The sequence below is a fragment of the Pituophis catenifer genome, unplaced genomic scaffold (genome assembly GCF_029215685.1).
Source record: "Pituophis catenifer annectens isolate HBS135680 unplaced genomic scaffold, rPitCat1.0.hap2 SCAF_6, whole genome shotgun sequence".
NCBI classification, from domain to species: Eukaryota; Metazoa; Chordata; class Lepidosauria; order Squamata; family Colubridae; genus Pituophis; species Pituophis catenifer.
Window position 1 is genome coordinate 39921878 of NW_027256886.1, and position 16019 is coordinate 39937896.

Genomic DNA, 16019 nt, shown 5'->3' on the forward strand with positions numbered 1-16019 from the left:
CTTGTCCTTCATATAATGTTTGTACTAATAGTAATATTTTCTTTTCAGATTAACGTTTTCACTTGCTTACTTCAACCATGAGATGGCCAGCAGAGAGAGGCCTCATGATACTTACTATTCCACCGGTCAAGGAATTCCAACGGCCAGATCGAAGACAAGGGCTTTCTCTGCTGTTGCCCCACCATTTGGAACATCTTACTTTCAGAAGAGGGGCAACCTCTCCCACTTCTGGTTTCCCAGAAGAGTGTAAAGACCTGACTTTGCCAATTAACATGGGGGAAATGGATTCAAGAGTAAGATGCAACCTGGGGGATAGCTGATGGCTTGACGGTCCCTCTGCCTTTTCACTTTAACCTTCTAACTTTTAATTTTGTTCTTAACTCTGTTTACGTTTATTCACATATTTAAATTGTTTTATTATGTTGTTATAATCCATCCAGAGTCACCTGGGTGAGATGGGTGGTGTAGAGATATAATAAATAGTAAATGCTGATACTGGGTTTATCTAAAAATGTATGATGGAAAGGATTGCTCCACAGAGATATTATCTCCTATATATGACTTTGGATGAATTTATTGAAATGATGGGATAGTCCCATCTGCTTTCCATTTGCAAGCTTTTGGATATTTTATATTTCTCTCCTGAGCCATCAGGTTTGCCTCTTTTTGTATGTCTTTTGTACGTTTGTAGGAACCACTGCAAAAAATAGCTACCTTTTGTAGTTCCAGCAAGGTGCAATGAAATTATTAGTAGAAGTCTAGGAAGAAAGTATCTGATGTTAGATTTTTTTTTAATTTAATATAGTTGTATATTGTCTTCTAAAGTAAGGGGATCAGTTTTTAAAAAATGGGCAGGTTTGGCAACCCATGGTTTCTTAAGAAATCTTTCCTAATTTGCATCATTACATCTATTTCTCCTGAAATGCAACTTCTCAGCATTACAGCAGAAAAAGTCCATACATGTTAAGGAAATAATTTGAAGTCTACGTTGTTTGCAGATACCCCGCTGAACATATGCTAGTTAATGTATCCTCCTATCCATTCTACAATGGGATAAAGTTACATGGGCCAATGGAGAGATGTTTAATTATAGGAGGTGTTGGAAATACTGCATGCATTTTACTGATTGCATGATAATATAAACACCTGCTATAAGCCATCTATAAAACAAGAAGATATTAGAGAATAAGAAAGTTAATATGAAAATGAGATGGAATGGAATCATTTCGTATAAGTGGCTATGTAAAGCGTCATGAAAGTGTCACAATATCATATGCTGAAATCCTATTTGCCAGCCTTACCAGCAGCAATACTACTTTCAGGACAGCATAAAGCTCAACGAAATTCCAACTCAGGCTGAACAAATAGACAATTTATATCTTTGACATTAGTTTGCAAAATTCCTTTATGTGATTATGGGCATGATCCCCCTATAGTAGAAGACTGTAGATCTTAAACATTAATATACCTGTTTGTTTCAGAGCTCTATTTTTTAGCTCTCTATATATACTCACTCCATGGAAGCCTTATGGAACTTTGTTTCACTGGCCTATGCTGCTACCTGATGCAGCTTTATAGTACTGAATCTATAGCAACAGCAATCGCAAGACATATCTTTTCTTATTCTCAAGATACAGAATAATAATAAGGTTCCTTGTTGTTGTGCCTGAACAGATGTTTAGAAAACATTTTCTAGAACATACAGTTCTATAAAATATAGAGTGGTGATGCAAAACACAACCATTCAATGTTTTTAAAATTAATTTTACTCCATGTCTTGCAACCCCTGCTTGAAACACTTTGGACATGTCTTAGTATAGTTGCTATCCACTGCAGACAGGAAACCACAGATTTTACAGTTATGCAAATATTATTGACCTGTCAGCTTTCTTACCAAATATAGGACAAGCTCCCCCACACACACACACACACACTGTACACCGTGGAACTAATTTGTAAAGAATCTCACTCAAATCTTGTTCTTAGTTTGTAGCACTGAAGGCCTGGGGACAAATGCAGTTCAGCCTTTGATTTTAGCCTTTAGGTAAACGTCAGCCAAAGTTCATGTTACCAACTCAATCTGTGCTCGAACCTCATCCAAAATCTAGGATGCACCCGATCGCTCAAAAAATTAAGAAGTCTTCATTTGGATTCTTCATAGTATTTAACTCATAGTTAAACAATACTTCATAGTATTGTTAAATACTATGTATTTCTCATGTGAGAAATGCATTCTGTACTCAAACATACAGTAAGTGGTTGGTTGCAGTTTCCATCTTTACTTTGAGCCATATTAATCAAATTATACTGATAAAAGGAATCCATTAAGTACACCAAATTTTGCATAATTTGGAAGAAGATGGCACAGTTGTGGCTTCTGAGAATCTTTCCAATTCTTTACCAAGAATGGCCATAGGAGTTATTTGTATTTTCTTCTATGTTGTATATCTCTGTGTTTGTTCCTTCTTTTTTCTTGTATTCCATCTGTTTGTGTTTGCATGTATTAATTGGAAAGAATGGGGCTGCTCTGCTCTCAGTCACATGACCAGGAAGGAAGAATGAGAAGAGCCTTAGAATGGAGCAGTCACCACATTTGGAACCTGTCCCAGGGGAGACATTGGAGGAATGGTTCAGCCCCCTATCTCCCTTTGCCTTGGGTAGAGTCCTGGCTTGACCCAGCCCAATATTAGCTCAACATTTTGCCAGTTTCTTCCTCCATACCAAATTTGGTTCTATTCTGTTCTGTTTCAGACAATTATTGTGCAGACAGTCAGATTCTCAACAGCCCTTTAGAGTTTCTTTCCAACATTTCACTGGGTTGGAAAAAATAATAATTTTGCTGGAGGGCACATTTCCAGCTCAATGGCAACAGGAGGGAAATATCTTTCTAACTTCCATCATCACACAATGTTCCAAAAATAATTTACAGTATAGTAGTTATCTTGGCACCTAAATAATCTGGCCTACTGCTAAATCCCTGTGAGGTCATTTGTGAAACAAAGGGATGCTGCAATGAACAACCAACTGGAAAGATTAACTGGAGGAGAAATACTGGAGCAAGAGCTTTGGTCAACCTGCTATTCTTCACATGTCAGCAAAATCAGAGGCCAATACAGATATAGAGCCCAATCTGCCTTGTGAATTGCTGAGGACAACACTATAGTTTCCTCTAGATTAGAGAAAAAAGGTTTTACAGGAAATTTTAGACCCCACATTTGGAGATGTGGAGATATGAATACCAGGAACCCAGTAATATATATATATATATATATATATTACTGGGTTCCTGGTATTCATATCTCCACATCTCCAAATATATGCCTTTTTAATATTATTTTATCCGATGTCTATGGAGATTCTCAGTCCTCCAGGTCATAGTTGTCCCAAAGGTGCTTTATCAAGAGGCAACTGGACTTTGAAAACGTTTTGCTTCTCATCCAAGAAGCTTCTTCAGCTATTTTATCCTATTTTTCTACTCCATTTGAGCTCTCAAGACAGCTAATAATACTTAAAATGAGAAATACAAAACAAACCAAGTTCAGCAGCATAAGGAAAAATCTGTACAAAATTCAGTTAGTAATCAAAGTTCTAGCAAAGGACATGTATGTTTGCTGCAGTTATAAAGGCAAAGGGAGTAGGAACCAGCATAGTTATTGAAGGAAGAGATTCATGGATTCTCAACACCAGAGAAAATGCTTTAGTCTAATTGACTTATATCAGAGACTACATTCATTCTGTCATAAATACTAGGACACTTATTTTCTCTTGCTGACATTTCCCACAAGTGCAGGGTCGGTTTTTCCCCCCCAGGTCATCCAAGTATTGATCCGTTATTTGGCATAATCTAAAGTTAGCACAGAAGTCAGAATTTCCTAAGATATTCAAAGATGGTCTGTCCTTTACCAGCAGGTTAAACTCTTCCAGCACAATCAAGAATCACTAGCCACAATTAGCTCTTATTAATATCCCTGGAGATTTACTCACTTTTCTTTTCTCTTGCTGTATGAAAACTCACACCGTAAGTCAGATATAATAGATGAGGAGCAAGGAAAACAGAAGCAGGGGAAATGGAGAAATTAGACTGTCATGTTTTATTAATGCCAATTTCATTTAGGGGCAGTGTGAGTAAGAATAAGCTAATCCTTACAAATTTCTGCAAAGTTGAAAGGAAGAATTAAGATGGAATCCCAACTACTTGGTGAAGGCAGTTCTGTAGAGTTGCATTGAGAGAATGAATGAGGAGGTGTGTGTGGTTGGCCCATTTCATTCGACTTAATTTGTATGAGGAAGTTCTCTGCTCTGTTTCCTTTCTCTCTCAGCACCATTAAACAGGAAGCTGAGTGAGTTGCAAGCAGCTGCTGAGCTCTGTGAACAGACAGCTTTGGGATCTTTTCTTAACTGCTGAGTAGTTAATGTTTCTTCAATTTAAGTTTTATTTTTTATGTTGGGTTTTCTCTTTTTTAAATCCAAGGCATGGATCAGTGTTGGTACCATGGAAGCATCACTCGTTCAAAAGCTGAGGACTTACTTTCTAAAGTAGGCAAGGATGGAAGTTTTCTCGTCAGGGCCAGTGAATCTGTCTCTTCAGCTTACGCCCTCTGTTTGCTGTAAGTATGGCTGTTGTTTTTTGCCTCAGTTCACCTGCTCTTTTACTGATTTAATTCACAGAGAATTGGAAGCAGGATCTAGTTTTTATATGATGGGTGATGACAGTTAAGAGTGTGGAAGGCGCATTAAAAGTACTTGGCCAATTAAGTGTCATTATAGAATAAATTATCTGAAAAAATGCTAACATATTTACCATAAATATGAATAAACATATTTAAAGGTAGGCAGTAGTAAAAGAGTAATTTTTAGAACATTTACGGAGTTAGCTTTCATCTTGTTATTTTGATTTTAGCAAACTGAAGTCAGAATAACCACTAGATTTAGTACTCAGGAACTGATTTTTCTTAGGAACTGAGGTGTGATTGATGTAATGATACATACTGTGTATGCAAAAACCTGATAAAGGATGTTGGCTTTATTTACGTTAAATCAATGAGATATTGCTTTTGGGAGGGGTGTTATGTTGGTGGAGTGTACCTGGGAATATAGGAAAATATCTGAAGAAAATCATTATTTTATTTCCAGACCATTTAATTATATAGAAAGTCAGTTAATATAAATGATGTAATTCAGCAGTAGAAGGATAGGCAAATTATATCCTTCAAGATTTCCTGGGTGCAGAAGTTCAGCAAAATCTAAATGGCAAAAGTGCCTCCTCCTTGTAGTTGTGCAATTTTTGTTATGCATGTGAAGAACTAGGAATAATCAAAAACCAGTTCTAATTCTAAATTGTTCATACACAGAGACCCTCACACACAATTTAATGAGAAAATTATGCAGAAAATTTGCATTTTCGCCAGTAATGTTTTCTTTTCCACTGCACTCTACAGAATTAATTCAATAATTTATGACTGAAAGATGTTGATCCTCAGTACGGTAACCTTTAAAAATACTTTTTTCAATAATTACTGATTACAGTAATTCCAAATAAAACCTTCAAATTATGAGTGAGATAAACTCATATTTCCACTGGAGTTGGTCATGGTTCTGTTATGATGGTTGGTTCAAATATTACACTAAATAACAACAAAATGTTTTAACATTATGTTTTATCAAAACTAAATAATCCACTCATACAAAGATATACATTATATGACCAAATTAGTCTTTGATTGTACCTGATGAATAAGACTAAATTTATAAATTAGTCTTGGTATTCTGAGTTTTTGTCTAGCTTACTGTAGGGCTTCTGGAGAATACAGTCTGATTACTAAAGAAATACAAGCATTGTTTGCTAAATTGTTTTTTTCTTTGTTTTGACATATACTATATCTCTACTTGATGTTGTTAAGTAATTCCTCTAAAGACGCTTGTCTGGTGCCTAGATTATAGTCTTCCTAGTGCTAAGCCACAATGTGATTTGTTCTGACATTTTAATTTGATAATTGAATAAAGTTGATAATCATTAAAGATGTTATCAAGAGGTTAATTGATACTTGACATACCACTCAGGTTGAATTCCTGAGTGGACAAAGAGCAGAGGTAGTATTTAAGTAAACTAATAAGAGTGTCTACAAGGTATGGTCAATGCATATAAAAATAAGCATAACTTCAATTGCATAGTCATGGCTACCATTTTGAGTTTTTTGACCACACCTGTAGTTAATGTTTCATTAAATAATATTCTGAAATCCATTTCTAATTTCTGGAAATACCTCCAGGCAACAGTTCTAGAATCTAGATAGTTAGAAGGAAACACAGCAGTTTAAAGTCATTTTAAGAACAAATAATTTATGAGCTGGTAATTGGCAACATTGGCAGCTGCCTTGAATTGGCAGCATTCTGAGCAAGGGAATCTAATTTAAATATATAAGATAATTCATTTTTTATTTCCTTGGTTTAGGCACGTGTTGATCTGCTCATGGTGTTTTACTTCTAGACGTATGATTTCTTTCATGCAAAAGAAATGAAACATTGAAACCCTCCCTGAGTGGAGATGGAAAATTTTCAATAGTACCTTAAGCAGATCCATATGTTTTAGAGCAGAATTATAGCCATCTATGGAAACAATTTTTTCCCAATCAAGTTATTTTTAAAATGCCCTAAATGAATATAAATCCAGTTTCTAGTACTAAAGTATATGCTTTAGTAAATTACTGGGTGTCATTATTATTTGATTTATATTCTATTTTTCTACTCTAGTGAATGCTCTTGATTGTCTCATTAAATAAAAATGTTTAAACATCATTTAAAATTAACAATAAAATAGGTGTTAAAATCATTTAATATTTAAAACTCAGGGAAACTTCGATCTGATATTATATATTACCAGGATCTTGAAATTCTAGTTCTTCCAACTTTTTTTAAAATGTTTATTTTTGTTGCTTTTAAAATAATAACAAAATTGCTTTTAAAATAATAACAAAATTGCTTTTAAAATAATAACAAAATTGCTTTTAAAATTGTTGTGTTTAAACGCAACCTCATGCCTGAACGAACTATTTAACAAAAATAATAAAAAAGAACATAAAGATAATAAAAATATATTCATTGTCAAATAAAAACCACATAGAAAGTATTTTTAAAAAGTAAAATACAACAAAGAAACAAAAAACAAAGAAGCATAGTATGATACCTTGTTTCCCTGAAAATAAGACATCCCCTGATAATAAGCCCAATCAGGCTTTTGAGTGCATGCGCTAAAATAAGCCTGCCCCTGAAAAGAAGCCTTCCCTGAAAATATTTAAACACAGAGCTGAAAGTCGGGTAAGATGGCAAGAGGAGCCCCATCTTGCTCCACATGCCCCAAAATAATAAAACCTCCCCGAAAATAAAGCCAAGCACTTATTTCAGGGTTCAAAAAAATATAAGACAGGGTCTTATTTTCAGGGAAACCCGGTATATCATTTTAGCAGTAATTCAAAACTATATATACTTATCTAATTTAAATATTATTCAATATGTATATATTTCTAAACCATTTATATAACTATCATGTTTTTAATTTGCTGGGTTTTGTATAAATGAGTCTTATATTTCATTGTTCATACAAAGCCTATATAGGCAATCCACTCATAGATCTTTAATCCATTGAGTGAAAGGGACCGTACATTTATCTGTACAATATTGCAAAATCTGTGTTTTAGTTAAACTATGAACATGGGGAATCTGTTTCGTTGACCAGCTGTCAAATTCCATGTACCAGGTATGTAGTTCAAGAGAATTTTATACTCTGAAAATTTTAGCTTTTGTCACACAATCATGTTTATATAATGCACTACTTACTCCCAAAACTTAGTAAGTATAGGACATTGTAAAAACATGTGTTAATCATTAATGCTAGTGGCTGAAAAATATTGGAACAGTTTGTCAAGTCATGTAGCATTTCATAGCCTGTGAAGATATGACCCCAAAAGCTGAAAAGCAAAGTCTGTTTATGTGATTATGAAACATACATGATAACCTTACAATCAAAAGGCATTGTGCAAGCATCTTTCCTCTTCTTGCTTAAGAGGACTTTTAGGAGAGAGAAACAGTTTTGTGAATGAGACATGATTATGGTATGATACAACTTTGCTGTGGAATTCCACTTGATTAAATGAAAACTCCACCTCAAACCAATGGTATAAATTTCTGTTCTGCAAACTGTGTAGTTGGCATGTGGGAGATGAGTCTTTTCCCTTATTTCTAGACACTCCTGCTCAACCCTATCAGACCCTGACACATCACCCAAACTCAGGGCTCTGAGGAGAATTGTAAAAAAGGCATTGTAAAAAAATGACCAGAATCTGATTAAAGGATTAAGTTCGGGGTTTTGATTCTTGTCAGAGCCCCGAGTTTGGGTGATATGTTAAGGTCTGATGCATACATACACCTGAGTAGATTTTCTCAGCTGCTTTTGTAGCAGCAGTGGCTAATCCCTGCCTTTTTCTATCTTTCTGTCACAGGGCAGATCCACAGCTTTCTCCACTGAACAGCAGAGAAGCTGCATGTTTTAGCCTATTCCAGTTGCTGCAGTGCTCTCTTCAAAACATTCAGTTTATGTCAAACCAACAAGCCTAAATTTAATGAGAATTAGGTCTTCTGGTTAGTGCTATATAAAATCTTAAGACTATGGCAGTCTTACAAAAGATGGAAGAAACTCTGTTTTTTATTATAAACTTTCTGGCTCTTCATATAACACTTATAATTAGTTATAATAACAATTATTATAACTAATAAATATAATTATATTTTAACCTTCCTTTTATGGAAAGTTTATTTTACAAAAAAAAAAGTTTGACCTTTCCTCTTTAGTAAGAATATCACAGTATATGATTTAGCAAAGTCCTGCTTCTAAAAAGCTGATTTGCAAGTAAACCAATTTCTTCTCTCACCTATTCTAAGTGCTGAGCAGAAAAATTCCACTTTCTGGAAAGCGTTCCAATTTTTTTTCTTCCTAACAAAGATGGTGCGGGTCACAATTAGGAATAAGAATAAAACTTCTACTGGCATGAAGCAGAAACCCTTTTGATTGCCCCTAATTGCATTGTGGAGAAGACTGTTTCTGTCAATTTCATATCTGGAAAAAGGAGAAAATCTCTAATCCCCCAGTACTAGAAATTCTAAAGTCCTGCCCTCTCAGTTTTAGAATTTGTTTAATCCTAATCTTGCTGCAAAACTATACTACACTAGTATCAAATTCAGAGCTGCCTAGTCTACCCTTTGGAGGAGGAGCATCACCCAACAACTTCAACCAAACTTATCCCATGGGAGTCTGACAATAGCTAATAGAATACATGTTCTTGCACAGGAACAGGAAGTTCAAGTGCAAAGCCCAAGAGAAGGTATAAAAGCCACCCTCTTTCAACTCCATGTGGTCAGCTACCCAGAATCACATGTGCTTCGTGGTTCTGCTTCATCAATAAATGGACCCTCTTTCCCATCAGCCTCCAGCCTCCATTTTGTCTCCACTGCCTTTCTCCCAGCTTGTATCTTGGGTTTTACCAGAATATGAATACAATGCAAAAACAAATCCCTAGAGGAAACAGTAAGGTTATTCCATTTACAACTGAAAACCATTATTTAAGATAACAGTTAACTCAGATTTATAAATAAAAATAAAAAGAATATAAATGATTATTTATTTATTTTTTAAATTTGATTTATATGCCGCCCTTCTCCGGAGACTCAGGGCGGCTTACAATGCGCTAAGCAATAGCCTTCATTCTTTTGTATATTTATACAAAGTCAGCTTATTGCCCCCACAAACTGGGTCCTCAATTTACCTACCTTAGAAAGGATGGAAGGCTGAGTCAACCTTGAGCCTTGGCGAGATTCGAACCTGCAGTAATTGCAGGCAGCTGGTCTTAATAACCAGCTTAATAACAGGGTGCCTTAGACCACTGTACTACCAAGGCTCTTAATGAATGCAATAGAAAAGTAGTATCATTCACATATTAGGAAACTTTTAAAAGTTATCTGGACTATATTGTTAGAGATATATTCTATGGCATGTTTATCAGAAAAAATAAACCTAACTCAATCCATGAAGGTGAGGGTTTTTTGTGTGTGTGGATAGAAATAGATGGAAATCATTGGCACTTGGCATAATAGGTCCCAAAGAAACAAGCCAAAAGCAGCTTTTTGTGAGCAATCCTGTGGCATTATTAACTTTGAAGGCATACATTTGCATTGAATAAACAATCATGGTAACCACAGGTGGAAATGCAGTCAATAAATCTTCAGCAACTTAAACTAAAAATGCAGATTGCATATCTGGCAGTTTGAAATCCAATATATGTCACTTTTGCCATTTATTCAGTGCACCTTTGGAATTTATTCAATGCACAATTTGTTTAAGCAGCTGAAGCATCAGCACACACTCCAACTGGAGAGAGTTCTTAATTGGAGAAAAGTGTGAATCCAATCCAGCCAGAGGAAGCCAAACCATTTGTGTCAAGAGCCCTGCTCCGTTTCATGGTTGTAAAGGATTCGAATGCATGTGCCATAATTATGCACACCGTGGAGGCACAGATATACAATGATACACTGATGACTGATTCTGTGACTCAGGCTACAACCAGAAGCAGCTACTTTCTCTTCCTTTATAGCTGAGTGTAAAATGGCTTTGTCAGCTGATTTTCACTGTAATAGTTTTCCAAGCACCCTTTGATGGTTTAATTTGACAACTGTTCTTAAAAAGATTGGAAAATATTTTGTGGCCAGAAATGAAAAAAAGCAGCATACACATGCCCAGATATGCTTTGTGTGTACTTTCTGATATTAAAAATATTTTGATTTAAAAAAATTTTAAAAACAAGTTTGAAATTCATCATATGAATCTATTAAAGCTTTGGGAATTTATGTTCTTTAAAAAATAATGTTCTTGGAGACAAAATATAAATATGAATCTTCAGATTTATTTTTACAAGTATGTAAGGAAAAATGGAAATAAATATCAAGATTGAAATCTTTTCAGATCAAAATACTACAATACTGTACTGAAATACTCTAGCTTATCTTACATTGTGGAAAGAAAGAAGGTTGACAGGACTTTTTTTTAACAAAAAGAAGGTTTTTTAAAGGACAAAAGCCTTGAGCAGTAGACTGCTATTGGCAAGACAGAACTAAAAGTATGGTGTCCGAGAACTGACAGAAACCCTTTCATATGGAAAGCTACGGTAGATGCAAACCTTATAAACAAATCTGAGAACTGTTGGGAATATTGGATGGTTTCCCAAGATGATTTTTTTTCTTTCTGAACTATTTTAAGGTTTTCTCCTCATGTATTCCAGGTATCGGAATTGCGTATATACCTACAGGATTCTACCAAATAAAGAAAATAAACTAGTGATCCAGGTAAGCCCAAGTTGAATTCTAAAAATGGAAGTCTCTTTTCCTGTGTCTGCTCTCTCATATGAAGTCAGCAAAGAAACTTAACTTTCTTTCCGCAAAATAAAGGCTTGTATACAACACAGGCACCTGTTCCACATCACTTACAAGCACTGGTTCTGATACTGAAAATCTGCTTAGAGGAGCGCAAGGATCAGTTTCTGCCTTCTTCCAAGCTAATCAGACTCTGCCTCCTTTTCTGGTCTCTTGTTTGGATGACTGAAAGTATCTTGAGGTTCTGTTTTGAATAAACCCAACATAAAAAGCTGCAGTATCTTAGCTATCCTTTCATTCAGTTAACTTTCAGTCAACATCTAAACAAGGGTGATGTGGGTCTCCTTTCCTATATATTTTTTTCAGCTCAGAACAGCGCCTATTTTTCCATTTAGTGCTAAGGTAGGTGGTGTTGTATCAAACACAATCTCAGGGTATGGGGGTGGGTGATATCCAACTGTTTATCCTTCCTCGCCCTCAACGATTTTTGAAGAGGGGGGTGTTGGCAGTAGAGTGGTCTGCACAATCTATTGCCATTGTCAGACCTGTGAAAGCTGTGCCACACTGTTGTGATGGAAACTCCACTTCTTTCATGCCTGCACAAAGTCCATAATGCATAAACAAAAAGGGTGGTGCTTCCATTGTATGAGTGCAGGGGTGTCAAACTTGATTTCATTGAGGGCCCCATCAGGATTCTATTTGACCTTGGGAGGGTGGGGGGGCATGGGCAGCTTGACATCACTCTTATCGGGGGCACCTGTGGTGGCCCGAGCGCTCTGCAAGCAAAAACAGGCTCCTGAGCTCCGTTTTCGGCTGTCACAGTCTCCTGCAACCCTCTGCCAGTGAAAACAGAGCTCGGGAGCCTGTTTTTGCTGGCAGAGCGCTTGGGCCACCACAGGTGTGCCACGTGCCATTTTCACTGGCAGAGGGTTGCAGGAGGCTGTGGCAGCTGAAAACGGAGCTCAGGAGCCCATTTTCACTGGCAGAAGCAATGCAGGATGGTGCTTCGCTGTTTACAGGGTGACCCCCATGGGCCAGATCTAAGTAGCCTGCGGGCTGGATCTGGCCCCCAGGACTTGAGTTTCACACCCCTGTATTAGTGTGATGCTACTTTTATCTCCCTTCTCCATCCCTTAGATGCTGCTGTTTGGCAATTATTTAATGAACAATTTTATTAATTAAAATCTTCTAGTGTTTTCATAATCAGAGTAAGTGAAGCAGGCTTCTAAAACTTATATGTCATTAATGGTCCTCGGATGCCATTCACAGCTGTCATTGTGTTGCCATCAATCTGCAGCAATATTGTTTTCTAACATAACATCTAGCTTACATGTACATCTTATAGCACTCTTGCCGTCCTGTTCTTGCTGTTCTACTTATTTTTTGGTTTTTTGGGGTTCCCCCCCTTGAACTGTATTTCTATTAAACAATTAAACCAGTTACATGTTTATCTCAATCCAGCGATATCCCCACTAATAAGCAACATATAAAATAACAACATTTGCTTTGCAATGTTTTCTTCGTGTTTTCTTTTGCTCTCAGGCAATGGGAAGACATGGAGCAAAAAATGTCAGATTTTTTTTCCTTGCCTGTTTTTCAGTTTACACCTAAACAGGTGAACAACTCTGAATGACCACACAATAGTTTGAAACATTTATTTCTGCAAAGCTGCAGAGTTGCTAGTTACTAGGTTGTAAGCAGTGTAAGCAGTAGAAATGCTCATTCCTTATACTGCTGCAGCATTGTATCGTGGCTTGGCGCAGATACCTCCTGTAAGTCCTAAATGCAAATGATAGCACACAAGGGACTTTTCATACCCATCCTGCTTATTTCACAGGAACACAGTGTGCATTGAGATGTGATGCTGTATATGATTATAAAGTTACTGCAATGGTATTCATCTTTATATGCCCACCAAGCTTTGGAAAAAAATACCAAAAATACCAAAACAGTGTTTTGATAATACTAAAAATTCTTACAGAGATGGACTTGTGAGGTCAATAGTTCTAAATATATAGAAATTCTTTGCAGCTGATCTGTCTGTGTATATTTGGTTACCACAGTGGCACACGATCTTTGCACTAAAGTCTGCTTTATTTGGGAAATTAACCTCAAATCCTTTATAGGTAGTCCTCAACTGACAAACAAAACTTTTATAAAAATGTCCATTGTTAAGCGGGGCAGTTGTTAAGTTGTGCTTCATTTTACAACCTTTTTTCTCATGGTTGTTAAGCGAATTCTGCAGTTGTTAAGCCATTCGTGGTTGTTAGGTGAATCTGGCTTCCCTCATTGACTTTGCTTGTTGGAAGCAGCTGGGAAGGCTACAAAAAGTGATCACATTGCATGCTAGTTGCCAGGTCCCAAATTTTGATCATGTTGCAACAGTCGCTAAGTGTGAAAAATGGGAAGAAGTCACTTTTTTCAGTGCTGTTGTAACTTCAAATGATCACTAAATAAATTGTTGTAAATCAAGGATTATCTGTATCTGGGGCCAAAATGTTGGATTTCCGAAAATCTTGTTCTCTTGCTTTGGTGCTCTGAGCAGGACTGACTTACTAGCTTTGGACAGTGGAAGTCATTCTGTTTGGATTCTGATTCCAAGATGGGATTTCCTTCTCTTCTGGAAAGGCTTCCAGATGGCCAAGATTTCTTGCTGAATTATTCTTCTGAGGACAGAGAAGAAGCATTATTCTAAGGCTGCGTGAAAAAATCTGTACCTGAATTTCAATTCCCAGCTTTCTCAGTAAATATAGCCAATGATAAGAGTTCTAAATCCACAATTTATGGAGTAAGAAGTTCCCAGACTGTCGGGGGAGGGGGTCTTTTATGTGAACCCTAGAGCACTTTTGTAGTTAGAGTGTTAAATTTATATGTGTGTATCTGTTCCTACTTCAAATTAGTTTGCCTGTTTAAAAATTATGCACAATTATTTTTAACTTCTTTAAGGCTTCAGTATCACCATAATACTTTTCGTGTGATGTTCAAGGCTGTTTTTTTAGCTTTTATAGCAGAGCCCTTTCCTTGCATCCTGATATCTAGAGGAAGAAAGCATAATTTGCAATCCAAAGCTACATAAGATGAGTAGCCTAACACAGGCTGAATCCTCTCATGCTCATATCCTGAAACAATTGTTTTATTTAGCATTGGCCATTAGCCCTTCATTCATTATTGCTATGTCATATTTTGGCAAAGAGGTCATTTTGTTCTTCATCACTAATTGATCTCAGGACATTAGGGTTGTGTGCAAGGAAGCAAAACCATGGGCTCATTTTGAGCATCTGGTCATTCTTCATTTTGCTTTGCCTCTGAGACCAGGACTGTGTGTAATAGGAAAGTGATGCAGTCTGAAAAGCAGCCCAATAACTAGGATCCTTGTTGATCTGATGAAGCTCCAAGTGAGTGGTGTGATTATGCTTTCTTATCACACGGGAAGTAGTTGGCTTACTGCTTCCAGCAAATATTACATAGTACTATTACTTTCAGTGAACCTTACAAAAAGGTTAATGACATAACATGATGGATTTCCCTCTAATGGGGGGGGGGGGAATGTTGCATAATAAGTTAGCCCATTAAACATTTTGATAAGTTCTAGTGTAAGAAATAGGACCTGTAAATTTATGGGAATAAACAAAGTAGTAGTATTTTAGTTACTGTATTTTTCAGAATATAAGACATACCATTTTCCCCCCAAAAAGAGGGTGAAAATCTGGGTGGGTCTTATACTCCGAATGTAGCCCCGCCCAGCCTCACAAATGGAGATGAGGCTGAAAGAAGCCTCTGAAAGAAGCTTCAGAAAAAAAGCCTCCAAACAGAGCTTCAGAAAAAAAGCCTTTTTTTCTGAAGCTCTGTTTTGGAGGCTTTCAGAGGCCGAAAAAGACGTTTTTTCTGAAACAGAGTTTCAGAAGTTTCAGAGGCAGAAAAAAAAGCAAGGCAAAGAGCTCACAACCAACGAACCTGTTACTAAAATTCACCACTGGGAACAGCTGATTGGGTGTATTCCAGGAGGCCAATCCACCCACCAATCAACTTTTTTCTTATTTTCCTCCCCAAAAACTAAGGTGCATCTTATATTCCAGTGCATCTTATACTCCGAAAAATACGGTATGTAAGATTTAAATAATGTGAAATTGAAAATATACAAAATACATTACAAGAACTACAAAGTATCTATAAAATATATCCTGCACAAACAAAAATTAACCAACAGCAACTATCTGACTTTTTTCCCTAGTCTTTTGTAGAAATAATGAGTTCCTCTAGTGTGATGAGTGATAACTTGAACTATATTCTGCATTTCCTGCAACTGGCCTTGCAGCTGACGTCACCAACAAATTTGAGCTGTGCAGAGGATACAGAGTGTGTCAGATCTCCTGTGATCTGTTGTAAAGAATATAGGCTAGGTAGGAACAATGTCACTCTCTGCGTTTAACTTTCTATTAAAGTAGCCTAGCTACTTGTTTGTTGTTAACAGCAGCAATCAAGAATATTGGTGCAGATACAGATTTAATCCTATTTGAATTAAACTTTTATAGTCCATGCTAATTATGGCTAATTCAGAATCCATCCCAGAATGTGTGCTATCCCTACATTTGCCCATATGAGTG

General features: G+C 36.5%; 1 protein-coding gene across 1 annotated transcript in view; it reads left to right on the forward strand.

Annotated features, from left to right (window-relative positions):
* The first annotated feature begins 4473 nt into the window (after positions 1-4473).
* INPP5D (inositol polyphosphate-5-phosphatase D) overlaps positions 4474-16019 on the forward strand; it is a 77207-nt gene continuing 65661 nt past the window's right edge. The window contains exons 1-2 of the mRNA XM_070945255.1: positions 4474-4607; positions 11325-11388. Coding sequence (XP_070801356.1) covers positions 4474-4607; positions 11325-11388 — 198 coding nt within the window. The remainder of the gene's footprint in view (positions 4608-11324; positions 11389-16019) is intronic.